Raw genomic sequence first — 24349 nt, forward strand, 5'->3', positions numbered from 1 at the left:
CAGCACGCATGCGCGGGCCCGAAATCGCGGCCGTCACGGTCTGGGTCAACGGCCCGCGTCTTGCCTGGCGCCGCTCTGCGGGCGCCTTCTGCTCCAGCGAGGCGGCTGGGCACAGCCTCTTCTCTTTCCCGCCGCCCAGGCCAGGCCCACGGGGCCGTAACACCGGCGTCGACGGCGGCTGAGACGGCCTCTGGGAGCGCGTGAGGCTCCGGGGTCGCTGCGGCGATTGGCCGGCCGCGGCGCCCGCTCCCATAATGCAGCGCATGGCGCGTCATTGAAGAGAGACCATGATGGCGGCGGCGCTTGGGCCCCCAGAAGTGATCGCTCAGCTGGAGAACGCGGCCAAAGTTCTGATGGTGAGTACACCGCGACCCCCGCACCCCAGTGTCTGCGAGACCTTGGCTGGCACTGCCGTGCCAGGGGTTCCCGTCCCCCGGGCTGGCGACCGGCAAGGGCCTCCAGGGAGCCTTGGAAGTGGAGGAGGTGGCGGTGGCGTGGCGCAGGATTCTCCATCCTACTTTCCTTCCCTCTTGGTTCCCCCTTCTTCTTGGGGCTCTCCACTTCCTCTAGGTGTCTGGCATTCCGGTCGGGCGACGGAATAGGGTGCTGAAGGAAAGAGGGTTTCCTGTGTCTTCACGGTATACCCTGTCCCACAGACTGGGTCGAGAGCGAGGCGCGGTTGTGAGGTCCGGGTCATCTCCGCAGGGCTTTGGTCGGCGGCAGTGTGTGCGCCGCTGAGGAGTTGCTGCCAGAAGGGAAGGAAGGAAGGGATGGCTTAGCCCAGGTGCTGTTAGCAGTCCTTGTTTCCTTCGAGGATGTGGGTCCTCAAGCTCTCCGACCTGCAACCACCTCTGGGGTAACCGCAGCCGCCAGCACGTGGAAGGACCGGCAGGAGGAAGGGAGGGGAATATTTGGGACCAAGGTCATTGGGGCAAAACTTTATTAAGTACCAAGTTCCCTGGGGGTCGCGCATTGAGAGCGGAGTCTAAGGGGCTCCTTAACACTATTCAGTGAACAATTTGATGAGTATGTTACTTGCCCAGGGAGTTTAAGAAGGCTGAGTTAAAGGATAAAAAAAGTATTCCACGCAGGGAGTAGAAGTAAGGATAAACTATATTCAGTAAACTGTATTTTCTGGCTCGGTTTTGTTTTTGTAAATTTTGGTTTCTGTGTTCGTAGTTTTTGTTTTTGTTTTTTTTTTTTTTGAAGTTTGAGGCTCGGTTGATTGCTTGAATTGATCCAGCCTAAGAATCGAATATCGAATGCGGCTAGCTTCGTTTTATTTTATTGATTAATTGAACTTTTTTTTCCCTTTTGGTTCGTTGTTTGGATTATATGTTCGAGCATCACGTTTAAAAGTATTTGAACTAATTCTAGCATAGTATGTAGTACCACTTATCAAGTTTTGTTTTCACACACAACGTCAGATAGCTTAGGAAATTTAACTAACGAAATTGAAAGTCTAATAAAAGCAGGGTTTGCTTGCTTCCTTATGAGCAAAGCTAAGTGAATCGTTTTGTCACAAAACTGAGTAAAATTTTCAAACTCTTCCAAGTCCAGAAAAAACTAGCTAGTGTTCTCAAAATTCCTGACGTGGTATTTCCTGAAATATCTGAAAAATTTCTGGGAGCAAGGGACCCTATTTTCATTAGACTCTGGAAGCAGTATGTGACCCCAAAATACACTGCCTTTGTTCTTACATTAATAAGATAAAATTAGTGTCCTTCATTACTGGCCTGAGTATTAATTAGCACTTGAGTTTGCCAGCACCATTACCGTCCCTCTTCCTTGGCAAAGCTGTTTTATCATTTGTAAGGGAGTAGCTGAGAAGAATAGCAATAAGTTCTGTTTATTGAGTGCATACTACATCCAGATACTATGTGCGATGGTTTTACATACTTTATTAATCCCTGCAACAGCTTTACAAGGTTGAAAGAGAGTTTACGTGGCCCAGATTACATAATTACTAAGTTGATGATTTAGGTTCAGAAATGAGATCTGCCTGACTCTAAAGCTGAGTCTGTTTCTGCTGTACCTCACCACCTCTTAGATATGTTGTGTAGATATCCATTTACATACTTTTTATTTAATCATTCTAGAGGGTAGTATTAAAAAAAATCATTAAAAGTAGGAAATTTGTTTTTTGAAGTTTCCACTTTATATTCACAAATGTGGACTACAAATGTGTGGGAGTAACAATTACTGCATTATTTCTAAGTATGAAAGCTGTATTCCAATTTATTATTAGTAATAACAGCTCACATTTATTAAATGCTTACTGTGTGTGGAGCATTCTGCTAGGTGCTTTTACGTATGTTGCCTTATTTAATTCTTACTAACTATAAGGTGGTAATTTTTTTTTTTTTAAGATTTTATTTATCTGCTTGACAGAGATCACAAGTACGCAGAGAGGCAGGCGGGGCGGGGGGGTCCGGGGCTCCTTTCGGACCAGAGAGCCATACTCAGGGCTCCATCCCAGGACCCTGGGATCGTGTCCTGATCCGAAGGCAGAGGCTTTAACCCACTGAGCCACCCAGGAGCCCCTGTGACGTGGTAATTGTTAACTTTCATTTTCATTTTATAGACTAAGGGGCAAAAACATGTAAATGCTAAGTAATTTACCCAAATTTGCAAGCAAAGTAGTAGAGTGGGGATGCCAACTCAGATTTGTGTGTTACCAGTTTGTGGCTCTTAACCTAAAGGGTAGTAGGACTAGAAAGCAAATAAATTAATTTGGGGATAGTTAGGATTGTTAAATCTTCAACTATTAAATCTTCAACTATCAACTATTTTAAAAGGTTGAATGATTTTAGCATTTATCCATCTGTGGGTCAGATGGATAGCCATCTGAGGAAATCTCATTTATAGGAAGTTGCTATATATTTTAATTGTTAATGTGTTTTGGGATTCAAAATAATTACTGATATCTTTCACAATCGTTTTGCTTAATTTTTCCATTTGGTATCCATATATTTCTTTTATGAAATTTGGCATAGAGTTTGAGTGTGCAGAATAAACTCAAGACATCTCTTAGTACAGAGGTCAGAGGTCTTAGTCCACAATGGATATCAGAAGGAAATTGTAAGCAAATTTTTTGATGCAAGCATACATATTTGGAAATAGGGTTTATAGTTTTATCAGCATTTCTAAGGAAGTAGAGACCCTGAAAAATAAGAACCTAGTCTAAGCATTCTCCCTTCCATTCTACAGATGGGGAAACTGAGGTTCAAAGAGGTAGAAGTGACTTGCCGAAGGTAGGTCACAGAACAAATTAGTGAGAAGAGTGATCCAGAACCTAGATCACCAGACTCCTATTTCGGAACTTTAAAAATTTTTTACTCACCCATGTTGTTTCTCGAAGTCAGTATATTATAATACTGTAAATGTTACATTTTATTGCTTGATGGGAAATTTTGAAATGTGTTTTTGGATATTGCAGTTGCTTCATTGTAAATATCTACACTCAGTCCTATTTAGGTTATTGGGTAAATTGCCAAATAGTGTATTAGACCTTTATAGTGAAAAAAATATTTATTGATTTTATAGATCTCAACATAAATGGTGATTATCCCCCCACCTCAAGTTGTAATAGGGAGTATTTTCTGTAGATGCTTGCTAGAAAATATATTTGAAGGTGAACAAACTAGGAGGAGGATGGACTTTTGTAGGTTAGCAGTTGTGCAAGTGAAGTTATCTATTTTGAAAGCATTGTGCAGATGGAAAGTTAAATAGGTCCTGAACATTTCTTCTGCAAAGAAGATTCCATTTGTTGGCTTTTGGTTAAGATACCTAACCCTAAATTTTTGAGAGTATATTAGATATATACTAGAGTAAGTTAAGTTGACCACACTTAAGTGCTAACAATCTTATCAGTGAGAATCTCCTTTGTAACTGCTTGAATTTAGTAGGTTACATTACAGACCTGAAAATTTGGTGGTGTAGACACATATTCTGTTATTTAAAATTATAGCAGTAATACCGGAACATATTATTTTAAAATACAGCAACAGCACACAAATACACAGAATAAAAAGTGAATCTCTCTCTTCTTCTTTCCCCACTCTCAGTCCGCCCTCCCTAAGCAATCTGTATTAAGGTTCAATATACCTTTTTTCCTGTGTTTTTATAATACACATTATATAGTTTTCTTTTTTTCACATGAATAAGAATACTATCAATATCCATAATTTAGGAAATCTTGCAGATACCTTTCTGAATAGTAAGAAATTCAGGCTGTGCAGAAAGGTGTATAGGGGAAAGTAAAAGTTCCCTAAGCTCCCATTTGCTTTTCAGACATGACTGTTTCTTGAGTACACATAATAAAAATCTCTAAACAGGGTACCTGGGGGGTACAGTTGATTAAGTGTCCCACTCATGATTTTGGCTCAGGTCATGATCTCAGGATCATGAGATCGAGCCCTGAGTTCATCTCCTTGCCCAGCGCAGAGTTGGCTTGAGATTCTCTCTCTCTCGCCTCTGCCCCACTTGTGTGTGTGTGCGTGGTGTGTGTGGGCGTGTGTGCTCGCTCATGCCCTCTCAAATAAATAAATCTTAAAAAAAAATCTCTAAGCATATAAGAGCATACATAACACTTTTATTTTTTATTTTATTTTTTCATTTATTGGGTTTCTTCTTATTTTTTCATTTGTTTAGTTTCTCTTAGTGGATAATTATAAATCAATAGGACCAGCACAAAAGTGACACAGCCTCTACAATGCTGATAGCAATTTTACATTTATAAACACATCAACACAGAGAGTATGTAGGCTGGTAGGCTAACAAAACCATGTCTGAACCTCACAGAGATGGTCCTTCCCTTGCAGCTGGGACCAAGGTGGGACAGGGACCTTATTCTGAGGCTGCATAACTGCCCCCGCCGCCAAGAAGTACACACGTAATTTTTCAAATGTAGTTTTTTACATCAATGAAACTGTGTAAGCCATATCTTCCTGTGCTTTTCTTTATTAATCTCCTTGTGGATGAATTGTTTTTTTTTTTTTTTTTTAAAGATTTTATTTATTTATTTGTCAGAGAGAGAGTGAGAGCGAGCACAGGCAGACAGAGTGGAAGGCAGAGTCAGAGGGAGAAGCAGGCTCCCTGTGGAGCAAAGAGCCCGATGTGGGACTCGATCCCAGGATGCTGGTATCATGACCTGAGCCGAAGGCAGCTGCTTAACCAACTGAGCCACCCAGGCGTCCCAATCCTTGTGGATGAATTGTAATGGAGTTTGTTTCCATTTTGTTTGTATGTGTATGTGTGTGTGTGTGTGTGTGAGAGAGAGAGAGAGAGAGAGAGAATAGGTATAAAATGTAGGATGTCTTTTGATTTTAGAGACATAATGGAAAAGTTTAGTGTCCTTTTAGTATTAATATCATATTTGAACAATAAACCTGAAAAATGGTTTATTTTTTTCAATTTCCTTGGTATTGTTTTCCTGGCTTGCTCGAGCTGTTAGGAATTGTCCTTTGTTGAGTGTGTGTGGTGCCAATATGTTGAAGAGTACATATGTTAACTGATACTTCAAGGAAAAATAGTTTACTGTGGTTGTTTTAAAACTAAAATTGATTTAATACATGTAAATGCAGCTTTAATGGGAGTGATTTTATGATTGGTTTTCATGGTTTTTATTGTAGTAGAATCTGGTTACTATTTTGAAAGCTTCTGTAAAATTGTAGTGAGATATAAAAAATTCCTATTTCATTCTCCCATCAATTCTGTGAAGCAAATAGAAGAGATATAAATTTTATAAAGAAGTTCTGAGATTCAGAGATGGTAAGTGATTTGCCTGTGGTCCCATAGCTGGTTTGGATTTGGAGTTAAGTCTGGTCATTCATTCATTCTAGAGCATTTCTTCCATATGTATTTGCTAGGCATAATGCTATGTATGCTAAGGAGATAGGAGAAAGACATTGTTTTGAGTATAGTCCAATGGGGGAGAAAGGCAAAACTATTAGTTGTTAGGTGGCATTATGGAAGTATATACTAGTGCTCTGAGGGTACAGAGGAGGGACATCTATTGCAGACTGAGTTGGGGACATAGAAAGGGCTTCTAGGTGATCCTTAAGTAACAGGTGATCTTTAAGCTGAGTAGTCAATGAAGGACAAGTTGGAATTTTCCAGTTGGGTGAGGGGTGAGGGTAGAGGAATATATTTGTATAAAGGCCCAAGAGAACCAAATGCCATGCTTGGGGAATATTTGAGCATTTATTTATTTATTTAAGATTTATTTATTTTAGAGAGAGCATGAATAGGAGGAGGGGCAGAGGGGGAAGGAAAGAAGCACATTTCCGGCTGAGTGCGGAGCCCAGTGAGGCAAGTCTGGATTCCATGACCCCAAGATCAAGAGTTGGACGCTCAACTCCCAGGCACCCCTTGTGCATTTATTTAGTAGATATTTCCGGAGCCCTCCTAAGTTTAAGGTACAGTGCTTTTATTTTTTTGTAACCAATTATGAACAGGTCATACATTTAAGAATTTTGATTGTAGCATTTACTTTTATTGGAAAGATGCATTATATTGAGTAAGCATTTTTCTTTTTTTTTAAAAGATTTTATTTATTTGAGATAGAGATAGTGAGAGAGCACAAGCTGGGAGGAGGGGGAGAAGTGGGCTCTCCACTGAGCAGGGAGCCCAATGCTGGGCTCGATGCCAGGACTACGGGATCATGACCTGAGCCGAAGGCAAACACTTAAGCAACTGAGCCACGCAGGCACCCCCATTTTAATTTATTTCACTTTTGTCTCTGTTGTGGCAGTAGTAATTTTTTCCAAAAAATTAGTTAGTGGGGAATTTTTATTTAAAGTTCAATTAAATATGTATTTTACATTTGGACTCATAACTCCACTAATTGAAACATGGCCAGTGATCCAGAGAAATGTGAAAAGACCTTTGAAAAAGGCAGTTGATAAAATTTAACAGCCTTGGGCGCCTGGGTGGCTGAGTGGGTTAAAGCCTCTGTCTTTGGCTCAGGTCATGATCCCATCAGGCTCTCTGCTCAGCGGGGAACCTGCTTCCTCCTCCCTCTGCCTGCTTCTTTGCCTAATTGTGATCTCTGTCTAAATAAATAAATAAATAAATAAATAAATAAATAAATAAATTTAACAGCCTTAAAAATTCAGTAGACTAGGAATTGACTTAAAAAATACAATAAGTTATTTTAGACCACTAGTAAATGGTGATATTCTTAAGAGTGAAATAGGGAGTTGTAATATAATTATTACTTAACACTTGGAGAGCGAGCTGATACAGTAAGATAAGAAAAAGGAGTAAGTGCAAATATTGGAAAGGAAAGTAAAAAAAGATAGTTATTTGCAGGTGATATCCAGAAAAAGAAATCCAAGGAAATTAAACTATTAGAACTATTGGAGTATGGGGACGCCTGGGTGGCTCCGTTGATTAAGCAGCTGCCTTCAGCTCAGGTCGTGATCCCAGGGTCCTGGGATCAGAGTCTCTTATCTAGCTACTTCCTCAGTGGGAAGCCTGCTTCTCCCTCTGACTGCATTGCCTGCCACTCCCCTTGCTTGTGCTCTCTTTCTCTGACAAAGAAAGAAAATCTTGAAAAAAAAAAAAAAGAAACTCTTAATAGTTGTTTGGTAATGTGACCAGATATAAGAGAAATAAACCAATTGTGAGATTTCTTTTATATCAACAATAATCAAGTTAAAATTGGGAAAAAAAAAGACTTCATTACTTCAGTTATAAAAAACCGTGGGAATAAATTATAGGACACTATTAAACATTAAACACTATTAACCATGCAACTTTTTATGAAGAAAATTAAATAGTTTATTTGAAGAATACAAAAGGAAATCTGAATTAGATGAAGGCTATGTTCATCATTTCAAAGAATTAATTTGGTAAGGTGGCAATTCCTCCCTCATTGATCTGTAAGTTGCATGTAATGTCAATCAAAATCTTTCTTTCCTCTTCACCCTTTTTTGAGGTGGGAGAAAAATGTGACTAATTAATTAGAAAGTATATCTGGAAGAACAGTTGTATGAGAATAACATTTTTTAAAAAAGGAAAATGAAGGGTTGGGGGGACTTGATGTACAGTTATTAAGATTTATTCAAAAGCAATAGTAATTGAGGGGCACCTGGCTGACTCAGTGGATGGAGCCTATGACTCTTGATCTTTAGGTTGTGAGTTCAAGACCCATGTTGGGTGTAGAGATTACTTAAAATCTTTAAGAAAATAAAATAAATAAACAATTTTTAAAAAGTTATAGTAATTGAAACTTTGTAGTGCTAGCATGGGAAAAGAATAGAAAATTGAAAGACTGGTCTAAAAACAGAACTTTAATTAAAATAATATTTCACATTGTGAAGGTAACATAAAAAACAAACTATGCTTTAATGCTAGCAGAGGTATAAAAAGTTACAACTTTTGGGGGCGCCTGGGTGGCTCAGTGGGTTAAAGCCTCTGCCTTTGGCTCAGGTCATGATCTCAGGGTCCTGGGATCCAGCCCACATCAGGCTCTCTGCTCAGCAGGGAGCCTGCTTCCTCCTTGCTCTCTCCACCTACTCGTAATCTCTGTCTGTCAAATAAATAAATAAAATCTTTAAAAAAAAAGTTATAACTTTTTGGTAGATTGTTGAATATCAAGAAATGTAGGTCGAATGTATTGTAGTATTACTTTTTTTTTTTTCCCAAAGATTTTTATTTATTTATTTGACAGAGATCACAAGTAGGCAGAGAGGCAGGCAGAGAGGAGCAAGCAGGCTCCCCGCCGAGCAGAGAGCCTGATGTGGGACTCCATCCCAGGACCCTGGGGATCAGGACCTGAGCCGAAGGCAGAGGCTTTAACCCACTGAGCCACCCAGGTGCCCTGTAGTGTTACTTTTTTATAGAAAGATCCAAATGGACATGGGAAGAACCTCAAATTGGGAGTAAAAAATGAAGGACAGAATATATGATCTTGTTTTTGCTCTCTAAATAAAATCTCTGCATATATCTGTATATGTATAGAAGCAGAATTGGAAGATATATACTAAATTTTTAAGAATGGGGGTCTAGAGAATGGGATTGGAAGTGGGAAGAGTCCTTTCTACATTTCAGTATAGTCTGAATTTTTTACAACATAAAACATCAGATCACACATAATATGTCATTCTGATAAATTTGTATTTATACAAATATGTCATAATTAATATGTCATTCTGGTAAAATGTATTTTTAAAATCTGTGATTACTTTCTTGACTATTCTGTATTTATCTCAAAATTAAAAGCTGTCTCATAGCTGAAGCTGAATAGAAACCACATTTGTAAATCAGGTCCCATTTCTGCAGTTTTCTTTAATCAGTGCTAGTTAAGGATAATCTTGCTAGCAAATAAAAGGAAAAAAAAAGGATTTTGAGAAAGAGCTATTAGAAAATCAATAAACTTTATTTTGGAGAAGGGATATGGATTTATTCTCATGCCAAGTTCTATTCACTTATAGTCGTGGGAAAAATTAGGCCCATTATAAAATGACAAAGAGAATATTCTAGAGTAGGGACTTTCAAAATTTAGAAGGTGCATAATCATTCTTAGGGTGTTTTTTTTTTTTTTAAGATTTTTATTTGATAAAGAGATTGACAGCAAGAGAAGGAACACAAGCAGGGGAGTGGGGAGGGGGGAGTGGGAGAGAGAGAGGCAGTCTTTTTGCTGAGCAGGGAGCCCTGTGCAGGGCTCCATCCCAGGACTCTGGGATCATGAGCTGAGCTGAAGGTAGACGCTTAACCGACTGAGCCACCCAGGCACCCCTAGGTTTATTGTTAAAACTAGAATGCTGTCTTCTGTGTAAGGGTACTGATTTACTAGGCTATGTCTCATTTCACTCTCCTATCTTTAATGGCTTCCATAATAGGGGTCTGAAAGCTCAGCGTTTGTTGGCCCCGGTCTCATCTTCCAGTCATAAGCCAGATCCTGTCTACTTTTTTTTTGTTTCCCAGCCAGGGATGGCTACATGATTTGTGGAGCCTCGTGTAAAATGAAAATGTGGGGCTCCTTGTTCAAAAGGCAGGGAAGAGGTGCCATTAGAGGCTTTAAAATACAACGCTCTTTCCTTTATATTTTATACTCACAAAATGTAATAGTAATAATGCTTTCTGGGTAGCAGCAAATTTATAAATTGTAAAAGTATTTTCGTTTAATTTTATGTGGAATTGTGATTGGTCATAAGATATTTTTGGCTTTTCTACAAATTTACTAGGTCATCAAAATTTTTACTTTTAGCCATTTTATTTTCAGTTGCTATAATTGAAAGTGATGTGTGATGTCATTCGCTCTTGGCAAATGCAAGATTGTTAATCTTAAAAAATATTTTATTTATTTATTTATTTAAAGATTTATTTATTTATTTGACAGAGATCACAAGTAGGCAGAGAGTGAGAGGGAGAGAAGCAGGCTTCCTGCTGAGCAGAGAGCCTGATGCAGGGCTCGATCCCAGGACCGTGGGATCATGTACCGAGCCGAAGGCAGAGGCTTTAACCCACTGAGCCACCCAGGCGCCCCTTATTTATTTATTTGACAGAGATCACAAGTAGGCAGAGAGGCCGGCAGAGAGAGAAAGGAGGAAGCGGGCTCCCCACAAAGCAGAGAGCCCGATGTGGGGCTTGATCCCAGGACCCTGGCATCATGACTTGGGCCGAAGGCAGAGGCTTTAACCCACTGAGCCACCCAGGTGCCCCAAGATTCTAAGTGTTTTGAGTAGGATCTTTTTATTGTTGCAGCTATTACTAGAGTTAAATTTTATAGGCTGTGACAACTATGGGATACATTTCTGATTAATTATAAATACAAATTTTAGCTGATGATTCTTACAGAACTTTTTTTTTTTTCTTTAAAGATTTTATTTTTTTCTTTGACAGAGACACAGCAAGAGAAGGGGACACAAGCAGGGGGAGTGGGAGTGGGAGAACCGGCTTCCCGCTGAGCAGGGAGCCCGATGCGGGGCTCAATACCAGGACCCTGGAATCATGACCTGAGCCTAAGGCAGGTGCTTAACAGCTGAGCCACCCAGGTGCCCCAGAACTTTTTTTTTAAAGACTTGGTACTGAAATTAGTTTTAGATGTAACTTTATACAGTATTTTAATGTTTCTTTTGACAGTTCTTGTTACTTGTAGAAGTTATAGAAGAAACCAAAAGTAGCTTGCTTAATGGTTTATTTATGATTAAATTTATATACAATGAAAGATGTGTTTTTATGCATCCTGCCGTAGTATCCTTCAGTTATAAAAGAAAAATAAAATTGTCTCTCTGATTAATACATGGTCTGTCCAGAGCTTTATACTAAAACAGTGCATTTTCTGTTGAATGCAATGATTTCTAAATTTAATTTTTATTTCCAAGCCTGGAGATGCTTGCTTTGGTGTAGAAATTTTGAAAACCAGAGACTCTAAACTCTGAAGGATTCTAACAACTCCCTGAAATGCTTTAGTGCAGTGTCTGTTTGTATAATTTTCTTCTGTAATTTGCTGACAAAGTTTACTCCTTGAGTTCTTGTAAGTGCTTAGACTGGAAGGTTATTGTTTGTGTAGGTATCTTAGGGACAGGGTTGGGTCATAAGCAGGCAAGTGACTTCCCATGATGGTAGGTCCTGGAGCTGCTCCTAGTTGGGCCCAGCTTTGTCCATAGCCACTTGGGGCTTGCGGCACTCCAGACTGTCTTGAGGCATGTGCATGTGTCCCAGGCCACCATCCTGTCTTCACATCTCCTACACATGCTCTCTTGTCCCATTGGGCTTCACCTAAAACACAAGTTCAAAAATAAAATTATTAAGAATTTCAAAATGGCAGGCGCCTGGGTGGCTCAGTGGGTTAAGCCGCTGCCTTCGGCTCAGGTCATGATCTTGGGGTCCTGGGATCGAATCCCGCATCGGGCTCTCTGCTCTGCAGGTAGCCTGCTTCCTCCTCTCCCTCTCTCTGCCTGCCTGTCTGCCTGCTTGTGATCTCTGTCAAATAAATAAATAAAATCTTAAAAAAAAAAAAAAAGAATTTCAAAATGGCAGCAGCAGAGTATCATGTTAAACATAGATCACACACTCTTGAAGCTAGCCTTAGGCTACAGCTTGCCAGGCATTTTGAGTTACTCCCTTCTTCTGGAACCTTACATGTATGTATTCCCTTCTCTTGGAACATTGTTCTCCCCATTCTGCCTAGTTAATGTTAACTCCAGATCTTAATGTAGTTGTTTACTTTCTCAAAGAAGCCTGACCACTCTTAGGTTAAATTGTTTTTTTCATAACATCGTCTGCTTTAGTAATACTTATTTATACCTGCCACTTTATGGTATTTATTTGATTGTATGACTGACTCATCTACTGGATTGTAAGCTCCATGAGGACAGGGCTTCTATTTGTTTTTGGTTGTCATTGGCTCACTATTGTGTCTGAAGCATCTAGCACATTGCTTGCATATAGTAGGCATTTGGTAGTAATTTATGGACTGAAATATAGGAACAGATTACTATAGGGGAAGGCCTAGAGTTTAGCAGTAGGTTTCAGAGACAGATTATGCAGGTTTGAATTGAGGTTTTATTGATGCTTGCTTTTTGCAAGGTTTTGAGTAAGTTTTTATCTTTCCAGCTTCTTAAAACCCTTCTTCTATTGCTTTTTTTCTGTCTCAGCCATACCAGCCCTCTTTTCAGTCTTTCGCTTTCCTGTTCTTCATCCTGCCCCAGGATCTTTCATATGCTTTTTTCTCTGCCTAGGATGTTCTTCACTTTCACCTAATCCTTAAAGTCTCTCCACAGTCACTTTGAGGAAAGCCTTTCTTAGCTTTCCTAAAGTGAGATTCATCTGTCCTACACTTAGATACTGTGTAGTTCTTTCATAACATCTACCATATTTGAAATTTTACATTTATTTGTGTGATTAACGAATACATGTTGGTCTCCCTAGACTCTAATATGTATTAGTTCAAGGACCTTGTTTACACATACTATTTGCTCAGTAGTATTTTTTGAGTGAAAAAAAAAAATGGGTGAATAAACGAGGGAGTACTATGAGATGAACCTAGAGAAATAGTCAGGGAGTGGGTTATCATAGGCCCTTACTTACCATAATAATTTAGCTTGAATTCACCCAGGAGTGATGACTTGACAGACCTCTGTTTTGATATGTGAAAATCTGACTGAGGGAAGCAAGATGGGAGGTAGAAAGACCATTTAGGAGGCTGTTGAAGTTATTCAGCAAAGACTTGATGAAATTCTGAACAAAGGGTGAGGGAGGATAAATTAATATTTTTTAAAAAGTTCTAATGCCACAGTGACTCTAATGGGAAAGGAGAATGACTACATATTTGGGGGAAGCTGGGAATACCTTGCCTGTAGAGCTTGTAGAAGCTCAAAATTTCTCAACATTTTTCTTAAAATGGTCAGTGGAAATTTCATTCTAATTTGTAATATATCCACATTTTAATATAAAATTATTTGACCCCAGTCTTTGAATAAGATTAATAATGTTAAAAAGCTGGCCTGTCTTTGTTCTTTGGTTTTGTGGCAGGGGTTAGAGAAACAATTAGAAAACAACAGTAGTATGGGTAGTGAGCTACTCAGATGAGATATTAGAAAAACCACTCTGTTGCTTATATTAGTAAGCACATGTGGAAAATTATTGAAATTTAGAAATTGAAAGGCAGTATAACAAAGAGGTTGTAGAGCCAGACTACTTGTATTCTTCTTGGCTTCCGACCAGCTGTGTGACATTTGGCCAGTTGATAACATTGCATCAAAGCACATAAATCAAGGCAACCTTAGGGTAAGCACTTAATAAGTATATTGTTGAGTTAATTAAATTTCTTATAGAGTAGTGCTGATAGAACTTTCTGGTTGATGGAAATATTCTCTATCCACACTTTCCAGTATAGTAGCTGGTAGCAACATGTGACTGTTGCGCACTTGAAATGGGCTAGTGCAGTGGAGCCACTAAAATTTTAATTTTCGTTAACTTAAATAGCCACATGTGGGTAGTGGCTGCCATATTGGGCAGCATAGATCTAGAGTGTGGCTGGGTGTCTCTTTGCATTCAACTTCTGATTGGTAAATATTGATTCCAGATTTCAAATAATTCTTGGAGTCTGTCATTACTTCTGGTTGTTGCATTCCTACTGTTAAAATGCAATGTACACTAATTTAGATATCAGCCGCTGCATCTTTAATAGATTTTACCTTGTGTCTGGGTGGCTCAGTCAGTTGGGTGTCTGCCTTTGGTTCAGGTCGTGATCCCAGGGTCTCAGGAGCCAGCTTCTCCCCCTCCCTCTGCTTGCAGCTCCCTTTGCTAGATGTGTGCATTCTCTCTCTCTGTGTCAAAATAAAATCTTTAAAAAATATATAGATTTTACCTTGTTATCCTGATTCTTGCACTAGAATCATCAAAACACATACTTTTGGAAACATTAGTGGTACATAACATTGATGAAGAGAAGATGGCCAAATTCTTTGCTTCATAATTATAATTTTCCTGTTTAGGTTTATAAACAGCAATTAGAATGATCAAAACAATGAATTTTTCATCACCTTTACATACATACCTGCCTTTTAACATTTGTCCCCTTATGAACTATATCTTTTTTTTTTAATGCAGACCTCATGAAAGAGTAAGAATAAAAAATAGTGTCGCATATCCACCTAGCAAATTTTTTTTGTTACAGAATATTGGGTAATGAGGTAGTTCCTCTGTAATGACTGGATGAGAATACCATCATTTCCTTTTGTCCTTGGAAGTATATGGTTCATTTACTGATTCTTGTGTTTGAGAGAACTAGGGCAAGGTTTCTCATCCTTGCCATTATTGATATTATTGTGGTCCGGCATGTGCGTCTTGGGAAGTTTGGCAGCATCTTTATCCTTGATCCATAGTTACCAGTAGCACTTCCCAGTTTTGACAACCAAAAATGTCTCTAGACACTGCAGGCAGCCCCTGGGAGATAAAAATTGCCTTAGGTGAGAGCCAGTGATGTAGAATATCATCATCTGTAGACTCAGAGTCTGAGATTATGTTTATATGATCAATTTTATCATCAAACAGTCTATCTGTTAGAATTTTCTGCAGTGATAGGATTTGCTTTGCCTAATCAGCTAGCCACTAGCAACATTTGGCTGTTAAGCATTTGAAATGTAGCTGGTGCAACTGAGGAACTAAATTTTTAATTTAAGTTAATTTAAACTAATTTAAACAACTACATGTGGCTAGTGGCTACTGTATTGGACAGTACAGGCCTAGAGTGCTGTTATTTTGTCTTTTCTGTTCTGTTGATGATGCTGTTCTGTGCATCATCTTCTGATTCACCTCATAATTGTGTCTTGTCTGTTTTTTTCTCTTTCTCATTTTGGGTGGAAATTTTAAAATTCTGAATTCTCAGGTCTATTGAATGTAATGTTAAAAAAAGACTTAGGAATGTGGTGTTTCCATATTTCTTTGATATGTTCTTGAAAGGTCATGCTATATCTTGAGCAGTGTAGTAAAAGAAAAATAGAGGCTAATGTAATAGGGTTGATTTGTTTTGCTATTGGATTATTTTTCTAGGTGATTTCACCATTTCTTGTTTTTAATTTTGTTGTTAGTTTAGCCATAGTATAGTTGGCAATAGTTGCTGAGTTCTGATGAAATAGTCCTTAGAATGGTGAAATGGGGGCACCTGGGTGGCTCAGTGCATTAAAGCCTCTGCCTTTGGCTCAGATCATGATCTCAGGGTCCTGGGATCGAGTCTGTCATCGTGCTCTCTGCTCAGCGGGGAGCCTGCTTCTCTCTCTCTCTCTCTCTCTGCCTGCCTCTTTGCTTACTTGCGATCTCAATCTCTGTCAAATAAATAAATAAAACCTTAAAAAAAAAAGAATGGTGAAATGGTAAAATGTTTCAAGATCTAAGAAAATATTATTACTAAGATTCCATTATGAATCCTAGACTTATAAAAGGGTCTGGTGGGTTCATAAATGAGTTCAAATCAGAATGAGTTTTATTCTGTTTTTTTAAAAAGTAAATTTTCTCTTTAGTCTTTGAAATACCTCTTAAAAAAAAAAAAATCAGGGTGCCTGGGTAGCTCAGTCAGTTAGGTGTCAGTCTTTTGATTTCATGTCAGTTTATGATCTCAGGTCCTAAGATCTAGCTTTTATTGGGCTCCTTGCTGTTCATGGAGCCTGCTTGAGATTCTCTCTCACTCTCCCTTTCCCTTTGCTCCTTCCCATCAGGCGTGCACTTACTCACACTGTCTCTCTTGCTCTCTCTCCCCCCTCTTAAAAAAAAAAAGGAGAGAGAGCAGAAATCACAAAATACCAAGCATTATAAATATTAAAAAAAAAAAAGACAAATTTGCTAATTAAGGAAAAAAACTCCAAAAATTGAGTCCACGAGACTCTGATGGTATACTGACACTTATGGATAGTTTAAGGGAGTGCCTTCATTGTCTCAACATTATTGTGATGTTTGCTCTTTTTTTTTTTTTTATTTTTTTTTTTTCAATCTGGTTAAGGAAGTTTCCATTCCTATTTTGCCAGAAGTTTAGTCATGGATCTTATTAAACATGTTTCTGCATTTTTTTTAATAAATACCTTTCTCCTTTAATATGTTAATGTGGTGAAAGACATTAGTTTTCTGATGTTAATCCAACTTTGCAGTCCTGTGATAAACTAAGTTGGTCATAGTGTACATTAGTGTATGTTTATTTTTAAAAAATCCATTGTTAAAAAAAATCCATTGTTGTATTTGGTATGTGAACTGTCTTAAGATTTTTTCCATCTCTGTTCATGAGTAAGCTTGGCCTGTAATTTTCTTTTCTTACACTGTTCTCATCTGGTTTTGGTATCAGCATATTTGTGATGATATATGCTGACTTCCTAAAATAGGTTGAAGAATGTTCCCTCTTTTGTATTCTCTTGAAATCTGTGTAAGATTGGAAAGATTTATTCCCTGCTGTTTGGTAAAATCTGGATTAGGGGCTTAAAGAAAAAACATTTAAAACTGATTCAATTTATTTAATAGTTGCAGAACTGTTTAAGTTTTCCATTTCTTCGTAAGTTAGTTTTGCTTTATTTTTCTAAGAATTTGTCCATATTACATAAGCTATGTTTATCAGCATAATGTTATTCTTTTGGTATCTCTTTATTATTCAAGACCTTTGTAGTTACAGTTTCTTTAATCTTGCCTGCTTAAATTCTTGTGTCTCTTCACCCCTCTTGCCAGAGTTTTATTAGTCATTCCAAAGAATGACTAATAAAACTAATAAAGAAGCAAGTCTGGGCTTTTTTTGTTTCTATTTATTGTATATATAATTTCTGTTTCATCATTTTTTGCTCTTTGTTATTTTCTTCATTCTATTCTTTTTGGGTAGGTTCTGTCATTTTTCTAAGTTCTTAGGTTAGAGGTTTAGCTTACTTGTCTTAACCTTCTAAAATTTCCAATGTAAGCATTTAAGGCTATGCATTTTCCTCTTTTACTTGATTTGCATATCGCAGATTTTTGATATGAAGTATTTTGGGTCAGTGTTTTCTATTATTGTTTCTTCTTTCATCCTTAAGTTTTTCTTTTCTTTTTCTTTTTTTTTTCTTTTAAGGTTTATTTATTTGAGAGGGAGGGGAATGGCTGCAGACTGAGAGGAGGAATCCTCAAGCCCACTCCTGGCTGAATGGGGGCCTGATTAGGGCTTAATCCGAAGACCCTGAGATTATGACCTGAGCCGAAATCAAGGGTCAGACACTTAACTGACTGGGTCACTAGGTACCCTGTCTTTGAATTTTTTTAGTTTTCATTTTTAGTCAGGTTCTAATTTAATTGCTTTGTGTTACATATGTATCAGTTATTTAAAATTTGTTTGAATATGCCTTATAGCCTAGTATGTTATCAGTTTTTATTCAGCATGTATTTGAAAAGAATATGTGATATCCAGTTAAGGGCCAAGGTGTTTATGCCTCTTAAATTAAGCTTGTTGTCTTTTTGTCTCCATAAGCTAGCAGTTACAGACAGAGATATATTAATGGATTTGTTGGTAGTCCTCTCATTTTTGCTTTATATATATTGGAGGCTGTGTATTTACATACCACTTCAGTTAACCCTTTAATGATTATTAGATGACCCACTTCTTTTTAGTAATACTTTAAATTGTTTTTTTTTTCCTTTTGTTATCATAGTTATATCAATTTCATTAACTTCTGATGATAATTTGCTTGGCATGTTTTTTCCCAGCCTTTTCTTTTCAGCCTTTTTATGCCCTTGGGTTTTTTGTATGCACGAAGTTGGATTTCCTTTTTATCTAGATTGAGAATCTCAGGGGTTTTTTTTGTTTTTGTTTTTTGTTTTTAAATCTACAGTTAGTTTATTTATATTTATTTGTGATTGCTGATGAGTTATATATTTTTGTTATTTTGTGTATGTGTATATGGTTCTTCCTTTTGCTTTCTTTTGAGGTTTGAGAATCTTTTGTTTCTCATTCCATAGTTTGGGTGTTGTATATATTTTCTATTTTCTTGACCATGGCAGATATTTTAGTATGCATACTCAATTTAATCTGTATATGTTGTCCCAGAACAGTGCAAGAATTTAGAACTACCTCTCCTGATTTATGTTCTGTATATTGTCCAAAATCTTAAGCACCTTTTAATTTCATAAATTAATCATTTAAAAAATATTAGTATTCAGATTTAGTCCCGTAATTAATTTCTTTGTCCATAGTCCTTTGCATTCAAGGCTTTCCATCTGGGATCCCTTTCCTTCTTGGAGTATATCCTTCAGAATTTCCTAAAGGAGGAGTGTTTCCATAGTTAAGAGTTTTTATTTAGGGAGCCTGGGTGGCTCAGTGGATTAAGCCACTGCCTTTGGCTCAGGTCATGATCTCAGGGTCCTGGGATCGAGTCCCACATCAGGCTCTCTGCTCAGCGCGGAGTCTGCTTCCTCCTCTCTCTCTGCCTGCCTCTCTGCCTACTTGTGATCTCTGTCAAATAAATAAATAAATTCTTTTTTAAAAAAAGTTTTTATTTAGCTTTTATTTGCAGGAACATGTCTTCAATTTCATCTTAATCCTTGAAAGATGTTTCCTGGATCTGCATTTCTAAGTTAATAGTTACTTTTTGTTAGTACTCTGTAAGTGTTACTCTGTTTTCTCTCTAGTCTGGTTTTTCCTTGCTTTAAGAAATCATTTTCAAACTGTTACTTCTTTGAAGATAATTCTTTCTTTTTTGGCTGTCTTTCAGATCTTCTCTTTAATTTTTGGATTCTTCAGTTTCACTGTGGTATCAGTAATATGATTTTTTTTTCTTTTTTTATTCTGTTTGGATTCATTGGGCTTTCTTACTTTGAGTTTTAGTGTTTCTCATAAATTTTTTATTTATTTATTTTTTATTTTTTTTTAAAGATTTTATTTATTTTTCTTGACAGACAGAAATCACAAGTAGGCAGAGAGGCAGGCAGAGAGAGAGGGGGAAGCAGGCTCCCGCTGAGCAGAGAGCCCGATGCGGGGCTCGATCCCAGGACCCTGGGATCATGACCTGAGCCGAAGGCAGAGGCTTTAACCCACTGAGCCACCCAGGCGCCCCTGTTTCTCATAAATTTTGAAATTTACTTACCAATTTGGAATACTTCTGCCATTTTTGAATCTTTTTTTTTCTCATCCTTACTAGATGGTGTGTCAGTAAAGATCCTGGCAAAGGAACACTAAAAGGAGTAATTGAACAGTGTTACACTGGGGTAAGGTCTAAGGGAACCACAGTGTTGCATTGGGGTAAGGTCTAAGGGAACCGCAGTGGATAGGGAAGCTTTTGTTGGGGCCTGAATGTGCAGGGAGGGAGAGTGAAGAATTTGAGAGAGCTGCAGCTGTAGGAGAGAGCAGCCTGACTGGAGTTGTGGCTTTTGGTGAAGAAAAGGTGCCACATGCTGGGGCTAGGGGAAGAGGGTGAGGAAGCCTAGATGATATGGTTTTGTGTAGGTTAGTTTCCTGGGGCTCTGACCTTTACTTTGTCCTCCAAGACTTTTAATGTTTGTACCTCTCTACATTTTGAATAATTTTTTGTATCTCTTTTCAGTTTTCTCCTATATTAAAAAAATGCCTTTTTTAAATATATATGTGTGTGTGTGTATATATATATATATGGATATATTTATTTATTTTAAAATATTTAATTTATTTATTTGACAGAGAGAGAGAGAGGTCGCAAGTAGGCAGAGAGGCAGGCAGAGAGAGAGGGAGGGAAGCGGGCTCCCCATTGAGCAGAGAACCCAATGCGGGCCTCAATCCCAGGACCCTGACTGAGATCATGACCTGAGCCAAAGGCAGAGGCTTAACCCACTGAGCCACCCAGGCGCCCTCTTACGTGCCTTTTAATCTATCCGTTTTTTTTTTTTTTTTTTTTTTTTTTTTTTTTAAAGATTTTATTTATTTATTTGACAGAGAGAAATCACAAGTAGATGGAGAGGCAGGCAGAGAGAGAGAGAGGGAAGCAGGCTCTCTGCTGAGCAGTGAGCCCGATGCGGGACTCGATCCCAGGACTCTGAGATCATGACCTGAGCCGAAGGCAGCGGCTTAACCCACTGAGCCACCCAGGCGCCCTATCCGTTGAGTTTTTAACATTTTTTGAGGCATATACAATAAAATTCACAAATCTTGGGTGTCTAGTTTGATGAGTTTGGGCTGTTGTATATACTCCCTGTAACTACCATCTAAGTGAGATATATGTTTATAAAATGTTGAAATTTTTCTTGTATGTTGTTCCTAAGAGATCTGTTGTGTTATCTTGCTACTTACTTTTACCATTTTTAAGTACTTTCATATAGTTGTACAGCCTTCACCACTATCTCCAGAATTTTTCCATTATCCCAAACTGAAACTCTGTACTCATTAAATAATAATTCCCCATTTCTCCCCTCACCCCATCCAAGGCAAGCACTATTCTACTTTCTTTCTCTATGAGTTTAACTGTTTTAGATACCTTATATAAGTGGAATTATATGGCATTTTTCTCATTTCTTGCTTATTTCATGCAGCAGATTGTTTAAGATTCATTCCTGTTGTAGCATGTATCAAAAATTCATTCCTTTTTAAGGCTGAATATATGCCATTATCTGTGTATGTATACTACCTTTTGTTTATTTATTGCTCCATCAGTGGACATGTGGTTGTTTACACCTTTCGGCTTTTGGGAGTAATACTGCTATGGACATTGGTATATGGTCTGTTTGAGCCCTGCTTTTCATTCTTTTGAGTATATACCTAGAGGTGGAATGCTGTCTTGTGTGCTAGTTCTGTGTTTAAATTTTTGAGGAACTAACATACTATCTTTCATAGTAGCTACATTAAAAAAAAAATACATGTTGGGGTGCCTGGGTGGCTCAGTCAGTTAAACACCTGCCTTCGGCTCAGGTCATGATCCCAGGGTCCTGAGATCAAGCCCTGCATCCAGCTCCTTGCTCCATGGGGAGCCTGCTTCTCCCTCTGCCTGCCACTCCCCTTGCTTGTGCGTGCATACCGGCGCGCGCGCTCTCTCTCTCTCTGTCAAATAAATAAATAAAATCTTAAAAAAACAAACAAACCAAACCTACATGTTTTACATTCCCACCAGTAATGGACAAGGGTTCCAGTTTCTCCACATCTTTGTCAACAACTGTTCCTTTCTTTCCTTGTCTTTCTTTGTCATTCTTCTAGATGTAAAGTACAATCTCATTGTAGTTTTGATTTGCGTTTCCCTAATGAGTGACGTTGGGAATCTTTTTATGTGCTTACTTGCCGTTTGTATGTCTTTGGAGAAAATGTATATTCCTGACGTGCCTGGGTAGCTCTGTCAGTTAAGTATTTGCTTTCTGGTCAGGTCATGATCTCAAGGTCTTTGAATTGAGCCCCGCGTCAGGCTCTCTGCTCAGCAGGGCATCTGCTTCTCCCTCTCCCTCTATGCTTTCTCTCCCTTTCTCATTAAAAAAAAAAAAAAAAAATCTTGAATATAAAAGAAATATATATTCGAGTTCTTTGCTCATTTTTAAATTGAGTTCTTTGTTTCTCTTTTGTTTAGTTTTAGGAATCCTTTATAGATTCTGGTGGTTACTCCCTTATCATATGTATGATTGGTAAAAATTTTTCCCATTCTGTGAATTGATTTTTTGTTCTGTTGATAGTATCATTTGATAGGCAAAGGGTTTTTTAATTAGGTTTGCATCATATAGTTTTAAGTTCTTTTAAACATTTTGTACTGTGTTTCTGAACGTTTCCAATATTTAAGAGTTTTTTTGGTTTGATTGCTTAATTTATTATTTTGCAGACTCATGGTGACATGTTTTCTCACGTGTTTAAAAGTTTTTGAATATTAGCTGTGGGAGGTGTTTCTGGAAAAGTCTGAAACCTGGATTATAGTGCATGACCAACACAGGACTACTTTAAATTTATTGGCTTGAAGTTTTTGGGCCACATGGGTCCTGTTGAAATGAAGCAGAAACTTGTTTGAAGGCTTGTTCATGGTTATCAGTTGTAGTAATTTTCTACTTTTACCTATCACTAAGATCAGGCTAGGAAGTTTCTTTCTCCCTCTCTTCTTCCTCCCTCTCTGTTTTTCTTTTTGTTTTTAATGGTTTACCTGTACTAAGTTTTATGTTTACCTGTACTCAGGTTTTGTTTTTTAATGGTTTACCTGTAATAAATTTTATGTTTACCTATACTCAGGTTTTTGTTTTTTAATGGTTTACCTGTACTCAGTTTTATGTGGAGGGATGTCCTGTTAGTTCCCATCTTAGGAGATTCCTGATTATATCTTGTGTCTTTTTTACCTTTGGGCAGCCATCAGAATGGAAATTCAGGGTCACCTGGGATTGGCAGATGTCTCTTGGGTAAATGCATAAGTGCCGTTTTTAATCTTTGGATCCCTGCTTTGGTTTCCTTTTAGCTTCTGAGGATTTCTTAATTTGTTGTAAGCTCAGGAGTATATTAAAAATGTAGAGATACTTCATCCACCATTTTTATTTGGTTTTAGCTGGAGAGGAGTTCAGAGTATCTTGAACTGTTGGGGCCCAAGGAAGGCTCCCTCATTTTAAAAATGCAGTGTTTCAAATAAATGGAGAAATATGAGCAGTTTAAATCATAACCATGTACCCATCTCCTGGATTAACAAAGGTTAATATAGTCATTTTACATATAATCTTAAAAATAATGTCACAGATATAATTGAAGCCTCCTTTGGGTCCCTTTTAGATACTGTTCTCCAGCCTCTGCTTCTTCATAATCATAATTTTAAAATTGTTTGTCCTTAGCATCCATGTTTTTACATTTTGCCCACAAAGAAAAATAAAAACTACCATAATTTAGAGTATCTGAAATTTTATATAGATGATATGTTATATACATTCTGTCATTTGGTCTCTCCTCTGTCAATTTCTATTGCGAAATGATCACAGTTAATTAATACATGTCAGCATACATAGCTACTAAATCTTTTTAAGATGAGAACTTTTAAGATCTATTCTCTTAGAAACTTTCAAATACACAATATTATTAATATAGTTACCATCCTATACATAGCATCCCCATAGCTTACTTATTTTATAACTGGAAGTTTGCCTTTTCACCCCCTTCACCCATTTCATCTTCCTCTTCCTCACAGCCACCAATCTGATCTCGTATCTATGAAGAGCTGTTTTTTGTTAGAGACAACATATAAGTGAGATCATTCTCTTTAAGTAAATGTCTTTCTCTCTCACTTCACTTAGGCATACTGCTTTCAAGGTCCTTTTTCCTAGTTAATTTGACTCTTGGGCCTTTTTCTTACTTGTCTTGGGATCTCCTTGTCATATTCTGAGATGAACCATAAGGTTCATCGGTATTTAAATTGGAATTGTATTAATTATTATAGGTTAATTTGAGGAGACTCATGTGTATTTTTAACTGCAGTTCTCTTACCAATTATAAGATGTATTCATCAGCGTCATTAGATGGGAACCCTGACTTGCCTGGAGAGATCCTTGACTGGAAGTTTCCCAAATACTGCGCTACAGAGATAGGATTAGAAACCTGGGGATTTTAAGTCAGTATCCCATTCTTTTAATTAAAGGGGACTCTAAGATTGTTTAAAAGGATTTTTAAGGTAGTGTAAACCTGTTTGTAAGCAGAAAGCACAGTGCCATTGCTTAGCATAACTTTAAGATAAAAAGAGAGAAGAGAGGAGGGAGGAAATGAGGTGATATGTGAGCAGGGAGCCAGTGGGACAGGAATGGGAGAAGGATTTAGATTTCAGAGAAAGTTGAGGGGGACGGAATATTTTGTTAGAAATTGGAGAAGGTTATAGGAGATCAGTCCTTTTGAAAAGGAAGATACATAAAGGAGCTAGCTAATCATACAGGAAGGCTTTCACTTTGGGAAAGAAAAGAAAGATCATTTTCTAAGAGATTGGAGTACTGGGTATCATGA

The 24349-nt window shown here is 37.9% G+C and overlaps 1 protein-coding gene across 2 annotated transcripts in view; it reads left to right on the forward strand.

Annotated features, from left to right (window-relative positions):
* Positions 1-271: 271 nt before the first annotated feature.
* XPO4 (exportin 4) overlaps positions 272-24349 on the forward strand; it is a 120464-nt gene continuing 96386 nt past the window's right edge. Inside the window, exons 1-2 of one of the 2 annotated variants that reach the window (XM_032314417.1) lie at positions 282-356; positions 3211-3254. Coding sequence is in view for 1 of the 2 variants with exons in the window: in XM_032314414.1 (XP_032170305.1) it covers positions 288-356 (69 nt within the window). In the remaining variant the exon portion in view is untranslated. Of the gene's footprint in view, positions 357-3210; positions 3255-24349 lie in introns of both variants that reach the window. The other variant, XM_032314414.1, reaches the window with a different exon arrangement.

The sequence above is a fragment of the Mustela erminea genome, chromosome 15 (assembly GCF_009829155.1).
Source record: "Mustela erminea isolate mMusErm1 chromosome 15, mMusErm1.Pri, whole genome shotgun sequence".
Classification (NCBI taxonomy): Eukaryota; Metazoa; Chordata; class Mammalia; order Carnivora; family Mustelidae; genus Mustela; species Mustela erminea.